The following is a 17,600-nucleotide window of genomic DNA, read 5'->3' on the forward strand; positions in this document are numbered from 1 at the left end:
TATAAATTGGCAATGAACTTAGCTCCTCTTTGAAATTCTTTACATTTTCATCAATTATTCTCTTCTTCAAAGGATTAGCTAAAGATGGACGAAACTCAATATACAGACAATGCATTGCAAATAATTACCAATGCAACACAATTAGCAAAAGATAATGCTCATTCACAATTGGTTCCCTTGCATTTCCTTGCTGCAATGGTTCCAACTGATGATACAGAACACTCAACTCCCTATTTGAAAACCTTAATTCAAAAGGGTAGATTTGAATGGGCTCCATTTGAAAGAGCTGTCAATAAACATTTGGTTAGACTCCCTTCACAGTCGCCTCCTCCTGAAGACTTGAGACCAAGTTATGCTGCTGGACAAGTATTAACAAAAGCAAATAAGATCAAGCAACAACAAAAGGACAACTACATTGCACAAGATCATATTTTGTTAGCATTGTTGGAAGATCAATCCATTAAGGATGTTTTCAAAGAAGCTGGTATAAATGTTGACTCTATCAAGACTCAAGCAATTGAATTAAGAGGATCACAACGAATTGATTCGAGACAAGCTGATTCTTCTTCCTCATATGAATTTTTGGGTAAATATTGTGAAGATCTTACTGAAAAAGCAAGAGAAGGGAAAATAGACCCAGTTATCGGTAGAGAAGAAGAAATCAGAAGAGTGATTAGAGTTCTTGCCAGAAGAACAAAGTGTAACTCTGTATTGATTGGTGATGCTGGTGTTGGTAAAACATCTATTGTTGAAGGAGTTGCGCAAAGAATTATTGACGGTGATGTTCCTAACGTTTTGGCAAACGCTAGGTTGTTCGCTCTTGATTTGGGTGCATTAACAGCTGGTGCAAAATACAAGGGTGAATTTGAAGAAAGAATCAAGGGTGTTTTGAACGATATTGAAAAGTCGAAGGAATTTATCATCTTATTCATTGATGAAATACATATGCTTATGGGTGATGGTAAATCTGATGCTGCTAATTTATTAAAACCAATGTTAGCCAGAGGTGCGTTACATTGTATTGGTGCTACTACTTTTGCGGAATATCGTAAGTATATTGCCAAGGATGGTGCATTTGAAAGAAGATTCCAAAAGATTGATGTTCCAGCTCCTACTGTCAATGAAACGGTTGCCATTTTGAGAGGGTTGCAACCAAAGTATGAAATTCATCATGGAGTTCGTATTTTGGATAGTGCCTTGGTTACTGCTGCCCGATTAGCTTCTAGGTATTTGACATATAGAGCCTTACCTGACTCAGCTGTTGATCTTGTTGATGAAACTGCAGCCGCAGTTGCTGTTGCAAGAGACTCAAAGCCAGAGGAGTTGGACAATATCGAAAGACAATTGCATTTGGTTGAAGTTGAAATAAATGCACTTGAAAGAGATAAAGATGCTGATGCTGCTTCTAAGGATCGTTTGGTGCTTGCAAAGAAGAAACAAGCTGAATTGGAAGAGAAGTTGGCTCCTCTTAGAGAAAGATATAGTCAAGAACGGGCAGGACATGATTTATTGATTGCTGCCAAAAGAAAATTAGAGGAGTTGGAAGTGAAGGCACAAGATGCAGAAAGAAGGCATGACACTGCAACTGCTGCCGATTTGAGATACTTTGCAATCCCGGACGTTGAAAAGCAGATTGAAGAGTTAGAAAGAAGAGTTGCTGAGGAGGAATCCAGTAGTGACTCTATGTTACGTAATGCCGTTGGTCCTGAACAAATTTGTGAAACTGCAGCTAGATTAACCGGAATTCCAGTCACCAAATTGACACAAGCTGAAAATACTAGATTAATCAATATGGAGAAGGTGTTATCTTCTGAAGTTGTTGGCCAATCTGAGGCAGTGAAGGCTGTTTCAAATGCAATTAGATTGAACAGATCAGGGTTATCCAATCCTAACCAACCATCATCGTTCTTATTTTTGGGTCTTTCTGGTTCTGGTAAGACCGAATTAGCCAAGAAGTTAGCAGGATTTTTATTCGCAGATGAAAAAGCTATGATTAGAATTGATTGTTCAGAATTAGGTGATAAGTGGTCGGCTTCGAAATTGTTGGGTGCTGCTCCTGGTTATGTTGGTTATGAGGAAGGTGGTATTCTTACAGAACAATTATTAAGAAGGCCATATTCAGTTGTTTTATTTGATGAAGTTGAAAAGGCAGCTCCAGAAGTTTTGACTGTTTTGTTGCAGGTTTTAGATGATGGGAGAGTTACATCTTCTCAAGGTAAAGTTGTTAATTGTTCCAATGCAATCTTTGTTATGACTTCGAACTTAGGAGCACAATACATCAATGCATCCAAGGGAAACAAGATTGATCCTGAAACTAGAGAGTTGGTTATGGGTGCTGTTCGTGCTCATTTCAGACCTGAGTTCTTGAATCGTATTTCGAGCACAGTGATATTCAACAGATTGTCAAGGAAGGCCATTGCTAAGATTGTTAAAATCAGATTAAGAGAAATAGAGGAAAGATTTGCTGCTAATTCTAAGACTATCAAGTTGAATCTTGATGATGCAGCATTGGAATACTTGTGCAAGAACGGTTGGTCTCCTAATTTAGGAGCTAGGCCATTGAACCGTCTTATTCAACTGGAAATTTTGAATAAGCTTGCAGTTCTCTTGTTGAAGGGTCAAATAAGAGATAAAGAGACTGCACATGTGGTTTTGGGAGAAAAGGGTTTAGATGTGTTGCCAAACCATGAACCAGAAGATGTAGAAATGGGCGATGTGGATGTTGACAATTGGGAAGATACAGACGATGAAGATGATGATGATGACTTCACTCGTATCACATCTCCTGATATCGATTAATCTAATATCAGTTTATAGTTTTGTAAATATAAAGAAATATAAAGTAATTATTTAAATTGCTATTTCTTTTGTTTTTTTTTTGTAGAAACCTTTGTGTGCTTATTATACTCGCTAAGTGAATGGTGCATTTAACTTGAAGAACTTGAACTATACTGGTTTTGACTACGTTTATTAATGGAATCACGTGACTTTTTTTTGAAACTCATAACTGATTATCATAAATATTTTTATGTGCAACGTTAATAAGATATAAATGATTAGTAGTCAGGTTATAGTTGGGATGAAGTAATCCTAAGGTATTAATTTTTTATAGTATATAATTAAAGCAAATTAGTCATATTTTATGTGAACATTACTGATATCAATTGTTTGTTTTTTTTTCCATTTGTTTCTATGAAATGGAGCTAATACAACAGTACTCATCTAGTGAAGAATCTGACGAGGAATCTCTCAACCGAAACGTTACTGATATCCCATTGAACCAAGAACTTGAAAATCATCCTGTCACCTTAGAAATTTTCCTGGAAAAACACCACACAACCATGCTGCAATCGTGGGGAACAATCTTACTTTCAGTTTGGAGAGCCCCTCCATTAGCAAAAACTAAATTAAAACAAGCATGCCATCGTGTTCTTGAACAACTTCCTGCGATAGCTCAAAACTACAAGGTAGAACCATTGTACAATGAGACATTCAGGGGATATTCTCAAACGCCAATTCACATTTCATACAGTTTACCTTTATTTATCAACAATAGAGATTCAAACCTAGCAAAGCAAATATTGAGTGAGGAAACGAAAAGGTTAAAAATTCCTTCCAGTTTGGTACACCAAGAAGCTGTGGATAAATCGAATCCACTTCTGTCAATATTGCAAAAGAACCCTAAAAAGGTAGTGAGATTGAAATTTGATAAGAAAATGCTCTTGTTGCCAGGTGATCGAGGTTTTAACAACCAAATATACTTGTGTGCCAGAATACAGCAAACTCCTGATACTAGAGAATTTTTTCAGGCGATAGACGACGGCATCTTACGTCGACTTTTTGCAGAATGTGATGTTGAGGCATTTGGCACCAAAACAAAGGGACTCGAACATATCTCTATTTTGAAGGGAAGGGTTATCACGAAGCCATTTTCAGAAGAATCATTAAAACAATTAAGTGAGCAGTTGGAACAGATTGATTTAAGTGATCTACTTGGAGACATTAATGTCGATCTTGATAGAATCGAGCTTGATACAGGAGCGCTGACGACCGAAGTTCAGGCAAGATTATTCACATAAGCTGTAGTTTTAGGATGTATATATATATATATATAGATAGACAGATAGATAGATAGCATGTATATAGATCTAACTTTCATACGAGAAAGAATATTTCTCATTATACTTTGTTCATTCAGGAATTCTTACCGTAGTCCTATATCAAGACAGGTCAAAAATCTTTAGTAGTAAAAATAAGCAGGTTTGATGATTATGTTAACACGATATTTATCGCTTTAAATATTGGGATAACTTATGCAAGGTTGTATTCATTTTTGGTCATTTGGCTTTGGCTTTAGCCTTACTTATTAGCAATTTTGCAGAAAATTCGCAACCATTTTGGAATTAATTGCATAGCCAATACAAGAAGTACATTTCTACTAATAACAATGAAAAAAAAAATATAAATTAACAGAGAGAATCTCCTTGGAGTAAAGATATTGAAAACTATGAACGATAAAGCTTAACAATAATTGTTGTATAGATCATATTGGTATTCTCATGTAGCCACTGTAGTTCCGATTGGTCGTGTACCAACCAATACAGGGAAAAACGGCACAAGTTGTGTGTGTGACTCGGCGACATATTCCAGTTGACCCATTTATATTGTAAAAGGAATTATTAAAAGCAAAACAATCACAACAATGTCTTATAAAAAGCACCAGAAAGATGTGGAAAAGCAATTGATAGATATAGTCAATAGTAGAGGAAATGACAACAAATGTGGAGAATGTGGTACTCCTTTCCCTACATGGGCTTCTTACAACCTTGGGATATTCTTATGTGGACGTTGTGCCTCTATACATAAAAGAGTTTTAGGACCTCCTCACTACGATATCTCTAGAGTCAAATCATTGACTTTGGATACATGGTCTGATCAACAAATTGCCAATTTGAGAAAAGTGGGAAATAAACGTGCAAAACGGAAATGGAATTCCAAAAATGTACCATTCCCCTACGATGGTGATGATGACATTGCAGCAGTTGAACAATATATTAGGGATAAATATATAAATGGCAAGTTCCGTGATGATAATATCGACCCTTCGGATTTCGAAGATCGCGAAAGCAGATACAGTGACGATCAAGTCCTGAGAAGACTGCGCTCGAATAGTGCTGTGAGCCGTGCTCCTATCCCCAGACTTAGTCACAGAAAGTTGACTACTTTTGAAAATGGCCAATATCCAGTACAAGTTTCTAAGATTATGAGTTTCGGATACAATGATCGTGAAACAGTGTTGGAAAGTTTGTTATTATCTAATGGGAACATCGAACTGGCACTCGATATTTTAGAGCAAGATGCAAAAATCAACCCAAATAAAACCGAGATCCCTCCTAGTTTGCCAAGAAGACCTCCTTCGTCATCTATCACCCTGGCATCCACAACTCCCGCAGCTACTGGTGCTAGTAGTTTGCCACCACAAACACAACCAAGCTCAGATGAGTGGTGGAATACAAGCAATAGTGCACCAGCTGTTCCAGGAGCTACACCTCAAAATGCCACACCACAAATATATCAATACACAGATCCTATAACCGGTCAAATTTCATATATAGATTCCAATGGCCAAGAGTATTTGGATCCAAACAATCCTCAGCATCAACAGCAATTAATGCAATTAGCTAATCCCCAGTTAATGGCTCAGCAAACAAACAAGCAAAATATATTATCTTTATACAATCAACCAAATCAGTTCACGACTAATGTTGCTGTGCCTGTATCAGCCCAACAGCAACAACAGCAACAACAAGTCCACGGCCAACCTCAAAACCCAGCGTTTAACGCACAACCTAGTGGATTTGCTCCCCAAGTTCAATCTCAATATGGCCAACAACAGATTAATGCATTTGCTCAACAACCACAGCAACCTCAGCAGTACCAACAACAACCACAATTTACTGGATTTCAGTATGGGCAACCTGGCCAATCACAACAAGGCTATTGGAACCAATAGGTTGCAAACAGCTGAAAACGCTTGTGAGTTTTAGACGATTGTTTTTGTTCGGCTCCCATCTGTTGTTCCATTGACAACGTTTGTAGAATGTGATATTTGCTTATGTGTCAAATAAAATAATAAGAATTTTTTTTATAATTTATACGAAATATTACGATTGACATATATAGGGAACGGATTCAGCAGTATTTACTGATTATATCATTCCATTTCATGTAATTGCGTTTAGCCTTAAAATGTCTTCGCAGAAGACTGCTGTTGAAGATATTAATTTTGGAGTTCGTAAATATAAGAAATTACGTAATGCTTAAAATATTTCCAAGGGCACATACACGTACTTCCACGGAAAATATTGGCTCATTTCGCAAAAGAGAAAATGTGGGCCGGTTTTAAGTTCTTGCACATGAGCATTATGCTATGTCAAGAAAGGGGGACATTGTTCTCGAGGAACTCTCCGCAACCTAAATAGGCTATATTTTTTTTTTCACAAGCGCGCGAGGAGATAAAGTGCAGGTGAAATATTTCTCCGCTATTTGTGTTTCTCCGTGGTTTCAACCCCATATATTATGTAATACCCAAAATTAATTACCAGAAAAAGTCAAAACTTTTGCATTGTAGTATTTATAAAAGGGCTCTTATTTGACTTTATGTTGTTGGGGTTTCTTCTTTATTCCCAGTAGCCAACCATACAAACAGGTAGTACTGATCGTTCAAAACAATGGTTTTTCTTTCCAGCAAGATAGAAGATAGTCATCTTGATACGTTTATTGCTTTATCAGATGGATTAGTTCATGAAACATCAATTGACAACATTAAGGACTCAATTGACCCTGAATTCCCTGAAGACAAGTTGAGAGAATATGTCGAAAGTTTCACCCGTCCCTCAAACATTCCTGAATTCAAGGATGCAGTTTTGCAAACGTTGAACAAAAACAGTAGTGAGTCAGCCAAGATGTTTACCTTTGTTATGAATCTTTTGGATTCAAGGATTATGGCACCAATGGTTAGTGGTTCTACAACTTTAATTCGGGATATGACCTTGGAACAACGTGAAAAGCTCTTGGCTTCATGGAGAGATTCCAATATCGCATTAAGGAGAAAATTATTCAGATCTGTGTATGCAATTACTATCGCTACGTATACTCGATTAGCCAATGATTTACATTTACAGGCTGTGGGGTATCCTGGCCGAGAATTGCGTGACACAGCCTACGAGAAGCAAGTTGTTGACGATTTCAGGTATGATTTTATGGAGAAACCAACAGCTGATGGTCAAGAATTGTATTTGCCTTACATTGACGCTATAATTATTGGGTCTGGTTGTGGTGCAGGTGCAGTTGCCCATACTTTGTCCGAAAATGGATTCAAGTCACTTATTCTTGAAAAGGGGAAGTACTTCTCTAACTCAGAGTTCAATTTTGATGACTTGGATGGTGTTACAAATTTGTTTGAAGGCGGTGGAACTATTTCTACCACTGATCAAGAAACATTTATTTTAGCAGGGTCCAATTTTGGGGGTGGATCAACTGTCAATTGGTCAGCATCACTTAAAACCCCTTTCAAAGTTAGAAAGGAATGGTATGATGACTTTGGTCTTGAATTTGTAGCCTCTGAAGTTTACGATAAATGTCAACAATATGTTTGTGATAAGATGCATGTGGGTACTGACAAAATTAAACATTCGTTCGCTAATCAAGTGATTATGGAAGGAGGTGCCAAATTGGGGTATGCTGTGAAAGCAATTGATCAGAACACTGCAGGTCAGGAGCACCCATGTGGATTTTGCCATGTAGGTTGCAAATTCGGAATCAAGCAAAGTACTCCTAATAATTGGTTTAGAGAAGCTGCCGTTACTGGATCTAAATTCATGGAACAAGTGAAGGTTGTTCAAATCCTTCATTCGAAGGGGATTGCCAATGGTGTTCTTTGTCAAGATACAGTTACTGGGGTCAAATTCAAAATCACTGGGCCTAGAAAGTACATTGTCTCTGGTGGAAGTTTAAATACTCCAGTGATTTTGCAAAACTCGGGATTCAAAAATAGACATATTGGTAAGAATTTGAAATTACATCCCGTCTCTGTGTTAACTGGTGACTTTGGTAACGATGTTCGTGCCAAGCCTTATGAAAACTCAATTATGACATCTGTATGCACTGAAGTGGATGACTTGGATGGAAAAGCCCATGGTGCTAAGATTGAAACTGTTTTAAATGCGCCATTTTTGCAACAAGCATTTTTGCCATGGTTTAGTAGTGATGAAACTAGAAGATCAATGTTGCGTTATAACAACATGGTGTCCTTGTTGCTTATTACTAGAGACAAATCTAGCGGTTCTATTCGGGCTGATCCAGATAGACCCGATGCATTTATTATTGATTACCACGTTAATAAATTTGACCGTCATGCTCTAATGGTTGCTCTTCTAACAGCTGCAGATATGTTGTATATTCAAGGAGCAAAGAAAATTATAACTCCCTTGCCAAATGTTCCAATTTTTGAAAGTGACAAACTCAAGTACAAGAGATCAATTGAAGATGTCGATTATGTTGAGTGGAGAGCTGCTGTTTCCAAGATGAAGTTTTATCCTTATGGTACTTCTTTTGGTACTGCCCATCAAATGGCAAGTTGTCGTATGTCTGGTAAAGGTCCCAAATATGGGGCTTGTGACGAGAGGGGTAGATTATTTGAATGTTCAAACGTTTATGTAGCTGATGCTAGTATCATGCCAACTGCAAGTGGTGCAAATCCAATGATTACTACATATGCCTTGTCTAGATATGTTGGATTGAATATCGTCAAGGATTTGACAACAAAGGCTAAATTATAAGAACAAAAGTTCACTTTTATTATTTTTTTTTCTTTAAGTTGATAATATATGCTCTAAACCTCATACATTGTACTATTGCAGCTTAAGAAGTACTTCAAATTGGTATGATGATGTTCTTTGTCCGTAGGTATTCCGGCAAACCCGAGGGGACCTTTGTCGCATTCACTGCAAATGAGTAGCCTGTCGATTTTGACCGTACTGTCATGTCCTATTATAGGATCATCGGATATCAGAGAGGGTCTACTAACACCAATATTGTCAAAATCCCATACATTATCTATTTGGTAGAAGTTGGTGGGGCGTTCAATTGTAGGAAGTTCATCTTTTGTGGCTTTAACTGTTTGCGGGGCATTATCCACGGAGATTTGAATAAAGCTGGGAGAGTACTTAATTATTCGGGTATTACATTGTTTAAATGGACATCTTAATATCACATTATGATCCTCAGACTGTAATTTCTCTAAGTCTATTTCACTTGAAAGTTCGAGTGGCATTTTAGGTAGGTTTGAGTGAAAGAGTTGAGATTTCGTAATTAAATTTTTTTTTTTCATTTTTCTAAGGTGCATCTGCTGCTACCATACGCGTTTGTTATTTCTAACGGTTGTCTTTGGACCTCCACAAATTTGTCGAATCGTTTACATAACTGATTTCATTGGGTAATTCTAGCTTGACGAACTTTTGCAGTGGAATATTTATGATTTAGAAGTGATTTTATCGTAATTTCCGCATTTCATTGTAGCTAAAACATCGCGTGTATCATCAGTCGGCTTTGACATTTCGACAGCCAGCAATACTAGACTAACAGGATACGGTAACAATTCTAGAGTCGTATTGTTACATAGTTTATCAAATCCATTATTCTAATTCTCCAGTGAAACATTAATTTTCCGAAGTTCCAGACCCAAAAATAATGGCAAAAAAATAGTTAGTGCAAGTTGAATTTCCTAATTGGGTAGAATATAAACATGCCAAAAAGTTTCAGAACTAAGAAATTGATCTTTCACAATGAGTGATCAGATTTTCTCATACAACTAGGTTGGGATCGCAGCGACGGTTACACAAATACCGTGACCCTGTATCTTTCTAGTAAAAAAAATTGGATCTTTCGGTTTTTTTTAAAGTACTAATTTACATTGACAACCAAAATGACATCAGCAGATAATGTCAATCAGGGTTGGAATACACTCTACGATTACGACAACGGGAACATATATGTACATTTAAAGAATAATGATTTATTACGGTTAAACTTTTCCTTGGCTGGATTTGAAAATAACGACGTCAACACATTAAACTTGAAGAATAACCAGCAGATTGAAACTTTACCACTGCCACCTGATAAGTCAACCTTATTTCTATTACAAGGTAAGCTCTATGCTTTGACAACATTGGAAAGTAAAACAGAACGAGACTTGTGCGGGGATGGCATAATATCCATAGTGGAATTTTCTGGTAACAAGTGGAGTACTATTACAGGATTGAATTATGACAATATTAAAGATGCTTCATTTTACCGCTTTCCAACCATATTCACAAACCCTAGTTATAACAACACAATATATTTCTATGGAGGACTTTGTGAACAGAGCAATTCTATTTCCAATCGGTTACTTTCTTTCGAAATGGACACCAATAAATTCAGTACCATATTGACTAGTACCAAGCCACAAGCGTTTTACGGAGCAGGAAACTTGTTAGCACCTACGCCACAATCTCAACTAGTTATTGGTGGACAACTGAGTCTGGGATGGTTGAATATGTATCAATTAGCCACTTGGGATTTTTCTGCCGGCTGGTCATTCGAACAAGTTAAATCTAATTCTAATGATACTATGGTAAACTCGAGAAAATTTCCCTTGGTTCTCCCCTTATTCCAACCAATTGCAAATGAATCTTCAATTCAGGATAATTTCAAACTTGATCAAGTGTTGTTGATAGGTGGGGAACTGGGAGGTCAGCAAGCAGCAACACCAGCATTTGCAAAATTAGCGCTCGACTCAAATCAATGGTATTGGAACTCGTCAATTGAAACCAACCAGATCGATTATAGTGACATTTCCGGGGCTGCAACGATATTTAATACCTTAGTTGTGGTTAATTCTAGCAGCACCAATAACAAAAGAGACAATCAATACCATATCAATTTATTTGACACGAATACTTTCCAACCTGTGAAATCTTTGAAAGAAAATGTCCAGGCGTTGCAAAGCACCAAATCTTCTCCCAAATCTTCCTCATCTTCTTCTGATTCGTCGTCTTTCCAGAAGAAGGTTGTCTTGGGAACTGTTTTCCCGGTTGTTTTCATTTCAATAGCCATAGGAATAGCGGCATTCTTTATGATAAAAAGAAGAAGAAGGAAAGAAGAAGAATCACAATATAATGACATTGACTATAAGTTTGGATACTTGCAACAACAATCTATACTAGGAGATGGATTGCACAATATAAGTGATAGTAATTCAACTTTGGACAATGCATCAATAGACTCGTGGATGAAAAAGAGACAAGAGTACGACAAAAGATTAAGACATAGCTATCTTGCCTCGAATGAAACATTAAATACCGCGGATGAAGAATTATTGATTGAAAGAAACCACACGGAAACTGTGTATGATGAAGATGACGATGATGGAGAAGGTGATATATCATTTGGTATGTCATTGCAGGCACCACAACCAGCTATAACGACGAAATCAGTGAAAAAATTGAATAAATCATTCTCATACAGTAAGACTCCTCCAACATCACCAAATTTCAAACGGAAAAAGATCAATAAACTACAGTCGTTGAGATTGACTAATTCGGAACAATTGATAGGAGGAGCAGGGTATAAAGAACTAGAAACATCACCAAGGAAGTTCCACACCGACGAAGATAATGAATTTGATGAAGTATCTTTAGACGAAGCCGTAGACGCACAGGTCTTAGTCAGTAGCAAACGAAGATCGATCTTACGGGTTGTCAATCCAGATCAAGCGCTGAGCATATCCAAACAAGAAAGTATTGCAGAAAGTGCCTCGGAAAAGGAACCCGAGAATTTTAGTGAAGCAATCCGGAACCAATTTGAAAAAATTGCTGAAACTGCAAGTTTAAGACAAAGGGTGCCGTCAGGACAAACTATTTTAGATTAAGCTTGCATCTAATTTTTTTTTACACGAGGGTGTTGTGTAGAATGTGTTAGTTTTATGTATTTGTATGTATTTTTAAAGTATAATTTTTCTTTGTTGCTAACTACTCGGCTGTGGTGGGTAACACAACGGGTATAGCCACATTTGGAACTCCTTCCAGATAAGAAACAACAACAAGGTGTCATTTTCAATTAGCCACCCCATGGGGCATTGACGACAATAAAGGAAATGACAACAAGGTGACTATGAAATATAATCACCGAGAACTTAGAGTCATGGGGGTTTAACTACTTCTTTTAACATTCCGGAGTTTATCTATAACAGCAAACATAGTTGCACTGTGCCCCGATTACTACGTTGTACAGGAAAATTATCATACAATTTTTTTTATTTTTATTTTTATTTTTATTTTTATTTTTTTTCTATATTTTTTTTAGTGAGCACACCAAATTTCAAACAATCAAAAAAAAAAAGACAGTAAAAAAAATATAGTTGGAGTTTACCAAATCTTGGCGTATACAATAACTGTAAACTCACTACACATACCAAAGAAGAATACACTGCCTACTCTGACTCCTCCACTTTGGGTCTACATATTCGCTAAATCATTTACCACATTGATACCGGGCTCTTCTACAAGCAAAAGAGCTTAACTCAGCCTCCCTACTCATGAATATGAATCTGGAGATGGACGACTATTCGTCAGAGCTTGTCCATGACTTTACCATCCAACATTCAGTCAATCCATCATCAGGCTTTCAAGAACCAAGGTCGAATCTAACTCAAGATGGAAACGCACCTGAGGATTATGACAACTTGTACCATCAGTTTGGATTCACGCCACTGAATTCCCTATTGGAGGCAAGACCGGATGTTTCCGTGTTTAAACCTAACCTCTCAAACTTGGGCTCTCCTTTGGATTTTGATGGCATGGATGTTCAGTATGACATGCAGCCGACTTCAGAACAGCAACAACAGCAACAACAAAACCAGTTTGAACTGATTGAAGAAGAGAAACAACAACAGAAACAAGAACAGACACAAAATCAACAACCAATGTACGATCAACCTATTCCTCAAATTCATTTCGATACCAGTATTGATCAGCAAGTAAATCTAAACATGCCTGGTGCATTTAACGTTGCTGTTGGTGAAAACATGGATGTCGACGACTCCCCTCAATTCACCATAGAGCTGGATCTATACTTTGATCCTCAGTTGGATAATAATTCCATAGTGACTAACCACATACATATCCAAGACACAGATTCTCTATTCAAGAACCAGCTATCGATCCCCCATCAGAATCAAAGTAATCATCACACCCCAACATTTAAAGAAGCTTCATTCACTCTGTTTGACGAAGTTCCTAAAGTAGCATTCCCAAGTACAAATGGCATGGTTCAAAATAATGGTTTTAATAATGTAAGAGATTCAGTATATGAAGATGATAGCTACCAACATGGAAGATTAAGAAATGGTTCCATAGATAGCTATTATGCTGCCAATGTCATAAATATGCATCATCATATCCAACTGCAACAACAACGTCAACAGCATCAACAACAACAGCAAAACCAAATGTCTTCCCAGCAGCAGCAGCAGCAGCAGCAGCAGCTACAATCTCAACAACTACGCCTACAACAGTTACCTCTGCAACAACTGCTAAATCAACAACAATATACAGGCTCATTTGCTGGCATACAAAACAAAACAATCTTCAACGAGCTATCACCCTTGACTACATCTACTTCACACACTCCATCGGTATCCTCAGTTCATTCCACCCAGCCTTCATTCTTTTCTGCCCAACAATACTTTACCCGCACTTCATTAGATCAGCCACCTTCGTCATTAAACCGAAATTCGTTAGATTTATACCCTAAGAGTACTAATTCAATGGACAATCTGCAATCTCAACAGCAACAACTGAGGAATCCTCGTTATACAAGTTTCACCAATTCAATTACTAATATATTACCATTTATGGGGGATAAAAACCAACAGCGGGCCCCATCTCCCAACCCTGCTTCAGGAATGAGCCAACCCATGGAAAACAGCAATACACCTCTACCACAGTCCTCCAGACATTTGATTAGAAGTATCTTTAAAAGTTCAAATGCCATGGGATCAAATAGTAATGCCCCAAATGACATGGGAATAAACTTTGCTCAGCCATCGTTATTGCAGAATGGGTCGACATTGGAAGGAGAAAATAATAATGGTGATGGAGATTTCATGATTATGAGTCCTACTAAAGAAGAAGGTCAATTTGATACACTTGAAAATATGCCGGTTATCACCAAGAAACCTAAACGATCAAAGAGAAGTCTTTTCACTAGATTCAAGAATCCAACGTCTAAATTAGATGCTCCAATTGAAGATAATGCAACCAATATACCTCCTGTGGCTGAAGAAAGTAAGAATGATATAGAAAGTGCTTCGAATAGTATCATTGGAAATACATCAACCCATGGATCATCAATTGGTGGTAGCACACCCTCTATTAGCGGAGTCAATGTAATGGATAGCTCAGCATCAGAAGCATCACATCAACAGTCCCAACTCCAATCATCTGAGCCTGATTATGCTGCCTTGTTTGAAAATGTCGGTAAACGTAAGAATATAACTTATAGGAAACCAAAACCTAAAGTTAAAGACGAAAGTCTTAGTACTGAAACATCAAATACAGCTGGAGAACAACCTACTTCTTCCTCGTTGCTCAATTTTGGTAGGTCTAGAAGTAAAGAAGGCAGTGCTCGCTCTTCTATAAAGCAGGATAATGTTAGTGAACAATTTAGTGGCGAGAACCTCAGTGTTGCTTCATCCAATGTATCTTCCACCAATCAGGATTTGCTGCACGAATCTGAACAACAAGACTCTAGTACCCCGTCAACTCCAACCACATCAACCATTGCCAGTGCATCCAAGAGAATTCTTGGATCGAAGTTGATGCCCAAGAAGAAATCTGCATCTAAACAACTTAGTGCAAAGGATGCTGTCCTACTTTCATTGGATACACCCGTGGCCACGATGATTTCTAAAGGTGTAGAAGTTGAAGTGGATTTGCGCTCATTGGATTTACCACCAGACACCAAGATTTTCCCTACCTCGATTATCAATTCCAAGAATAGAACCAGAGGCCGTAAAGAGAATAAAGAAGCAGATATGGTTGATGAAACAAAGATATATTTATGTAATTATTGTTCGAGAAGATTTAAACGTCATGAACATTTGAAGCGTCATTTTAGGTCGTTGCATACCTTCGAAAAGCCATATGATTGCAGTATATGTCATAAAAAGTTTAGTCGTTCCGATAATTTGAATCAACATTTGAAGATTCATAAGCAAGAAGAGGAGATGGCACATATGGATCAGATGGAAGAAGTTGAGGTTGAAGATGAATAACTGCACTTATGCTTATATATAGCTAGATTTATATTCCTTTATTTTTAGAAGCTTTAATACATTAGTTGTGTTTATTCTTTACTATACAAATGTAGATAACATGATCGAATTGAAACAAAAAAAAAGATAAATTTACATATAAAAAAGAAAAATAAAATGGTAACCAGACAGAAGAAACAATAAATAACCAAAAAAAAAAATGCCGAATATAAAAAGTAAACCATAACCTATCAAGCTGTTTGCTTGACGAGTAACAAGTCATCACCAATTTCAGAACTGAGCTGGTCCTCCAACTTATCTGAAGTTAGCACATCAAGGACCATATCTTTCTTCTTCTGGGGTTTTGTGACTCTGCTGGTGTTGGCTTTGGTTAACCCACCCACGCATATATTTCTCTCCTGATGTTTCTTCAATGCATCCAACCTTGCAAACTCTTTGCCACAAGAACACTTGCAGTGCCTTGCCTCCAAATGGCCTTTCACGTGTCTGTTCAAATCATGCTGACGCACAAACCTCTTGGGACAATGAGAACAACCAAAAGGTCGGTCACTCAAGTGAGTTTGAATATGGGAACGGACATTGTAGCGACGAGTGAATTTCTTTCCACAATTCTTATAAGTACATGTGTAGATCTTGTTTTCATCAGGGCCCTCCCAGTAGTTGTCAAGTTCCCCAGGTGGCAATAGTGAAGTCTTTTTGATTCTTCGTCTGGGTGACGTATCTTTGATTTGTTTTTGTACGGTTGTTTTCGAGTCAGGTGATATCACTGGACTCCATTCAATCTGGACGTGATTGTTCCTAATTGGGGTATTTGGAGATTGGTTCTTCAATGGCGTGAACTGGGTGATTGTAGCATTTATATCTTCAGTGTCATCGTAGTTTTTGATTGGACTGCTGAAGTATTTCACGGGTGATGAATTAAGAGAAGGGACCGAGTTTTGATGAATCATTTGTTTGAATGGAGAAGAATTAGGAATAGCATGGACCCGTTGAGGAGATTGAAGTGTTTGTTGTTGGAAGTTGTTGCTGTCTTGTTGGAATATATGTTGGGGCAGTTTCTGGAGTGGACTGCCGTTCAAGGACAGGTTATATTGAGATGGTGGCATTTGATTAACAAACCGTTGTGAAAGTTGGACATTTTGGTAATTTCCTTGTTCGGGGAAATATTGGGGTGTATAGAAATTGGCGTTATTCTTTTGTAAATTAAGATGAACCGGTGACACTTCGGTTGCTTGTTGACGAAGAAATGACCTTGATGGGGAGGGAGACATTGGTTCGGGCGAAGATTGCCACTCTGCAGACCCGTTAGTTAATGGTGGTGGAGATGGAGGAGGTAAATATGTTGGATTAAAATTATTTTTCATACTCAGCTGTTGTCTTTCTAGCTGCTGTTGTTGCTTTTGTATTTCATAGAATTGAGCCTTTAGCTGTTCCTCCTGTTGTTTCAACCTCTGTTGTTGTAATTGGTTTTCTGTGAGGAGTTTCTTTTGTAGCATCATTGGCTCTTGGATTGGAATGGGAATGTACTTTATCTCTGATTCTTTGGTGTTGCTTTCCTCTTGGAGTAATGGCTCAATGTCATCAACATACTCAGCACCATTCTTGGGTTGATTATTTATCTGTTGTAGGTATTGAGCCGAATAAGTTTGTCCCATTGGCTGGTCGTTTTTTCTTACTCTAGTTGGAGATGGAGATGGAGATGGGGGGAACTTATATGCTCTTGGGTTTTCATTGGTGACGTAATAGTCTTCCTGTCTTGATCTTCTAGCAGTTGGTTGTTGTTTTGGTGGCTCGTTTAACATTTGTTTCTTGGGTGATGGTGTTGCTGCAGGATTTTTAACAGGAGACAGTTGATCTAAATTATTTAACTGTTTATTTTCTTCTGCGAACTCGTCTTCTTCGAGTAATAAGATAGGTTTTGGTTCTTCCCCATAACTGAAATTCAGGTCATTGGGATGGAATTCTCCAGGATTGTGAATAAAAGCAGACATCAAATCACCAGGAGCAACCGACTTGCCAAAATCAACCGATTTTCCTGACTTGTATAAGTCAGTGGTTATACCATTAATTGAGAGCTCACGATTATGTTCGATGAACCCAAAAATAGCAGTACCACTTTGTTGTCTACTATGTTTTGCCTTGTGGTTACCAGTATGGTTGTCCTTTAACACATAACCTGAAGGGACATCCAAATCTTGCAACCCAGCTAAGGTTTCATTGAATA

General features: G+C 37.7%; 8 protein-coding genes across 8 annotated transcripts; 6 read left to right on the forward strand and 2 right to left on the reverse strand. All coding sequences in view use genetic code 12, as the record gives it.

The window, feature by feature from the left end:
* Positions 1-84: 84 nt before the first annotated feature.
* HSP104 (chaperone ATPase) lies at positions 85-2,799 on the forward strand (the record flags this gene model as incomplete). The annotated part of the gene is made up of 1 exon (XM_007373460.1): positions 85-2,799. The coding sequence occupies one exon, from the start codon at positions 85-87 to the stop codon at positions 2,797-2,799; it is 2,715 nt and encodes a 904-aa protein (XP_007373522.1).
* A 398-nt stretch (positions 2,800-3,197) lies between these two features.
* On the forward strand, positions 3,198-4,079 carry SPAPADRAFT_49031 (uncharacterized protein; the record flags this gene model as incomplete). The annotated part of the gene is made up of 1 exon (XM_007373461.1): positions 3,198-4,079. One exon carries the CDS (start codon positions 3,198-3,200, stop codon positions 4,077-4,079), a length of 882 nt encoding a protein of 293 aa, XP_007373523.1.
* A 583-nt stretch (positions 4,080-4,662) lies between these two features.
* Positions 4,663-6,273, forward strand: SPAPADRAFT_59329 (uncharacterized protein; the record flags this gene model as incomplete). Its single annotated transcript, XM_007373462.1, has 1 exon — positions 4,663-6,273. One exon carries the CDS (start codon positions 4,703-4,705, stop codon positions 6,011-6,013), a length of 1,311 nt encoding a protein of 436 aa, XP_007373524.1.
* Positions 6,274-6,731: 458 nt separating this feature from the next.
* On the forward strand, positions 6,732-8,840 carry SPAPADRAFT_54193 (uncharacterized protein; the record flags this gene model as incomplete). Its single annotated transcript, XM_007373463.1, has 1 exon — positions 6,732-8,840. One exon carries the CDS (start codon positions 6,732-6,734, stop codon positions 8,838-8,840), a length of 2,109 nt encoding a protein of 702 aa, XP_007373525.1.
* Positions 8,841-8,893: 53 nt separating this feature from the next.
* Positions 8,894-9,334, reverse strand: SPAPADRAFT_54194 (guanine nucleotide exchange factor; the record flags this gene model as incomplete). The annotated part of the gene is made up of 1 exon (XM_007373464.1): positions 8,894-9,334. One exon carries the CDS (start codon positions 9,332-9,334, stop codon positions 8,894-8,896), a length of 441 nt encoding a protein of 146 aa, XP_007373526.1.
* Positions 9,335-9,983: 649 nt separating this feature from the next.
* On the forward strand, positions 9,984-12,337 carry SPAPADRAFT_59331 (uncharacterized protein; the record flags this gene model as incomplete). The annotated part of the gene is made up of 1 exon (XM_007373465.1): positions 9,984-12,337. A coding segment is annotated over one exon (1,284 nt), but the record flags the coding sequence as incomplete, so codon positions are not given.
* A 1,846-nt stretch (positions 12,338-14,183) lies between these two features.
* MNL1 (Mnl1p) lies at positions 14,184-15,452 on the forward strand (the record flags this gene model as incomplete). Its single annotated transcript, XM_007373466.1, has 1 exon — positions 14,184-15,452. The coding sequence occupies one exon, from the start codon at positions 14,213-14,215 to the stop codon at positions 15,374-15,376; it is 1,164 nt and encodes a 387-aa protein (XP_007373528.1).
* Positions 15,434-16,818, reverse strand: ACE2 (DNA-binding transcription factor; the record flags this gene model as incomplete). Its single annotated transcript, XM_007373467.1, has 1 exon — positions 15,434-16,818. The coding sequence occupies one exon, from the start codon at positions 16,324-16,326 to the stop codon at positions 15,607-15,609; it is 720 nt and encodes a 239-aa protein (XP_007373529.1).
* Positions 16,819-17,600: the final 782 nt, after the last annotated feature.

The sequence above is a fragment of the Spathaspora passalidarum genome, assembly GCF_000223485.1.
Source record: "Spathaspora passalidarum NRRL Y-27907 unplaced genomic scaffold SPAPAscaffold_2, whole genome shotgun sequence".
Classification (NCBI taxonomy): Eukaryota; Fungi; Ascomycota; class Pichiomycetes; order Serinales; family Debaryomycetaceae; genus Spathaspora; species Spathaspora passalidarum.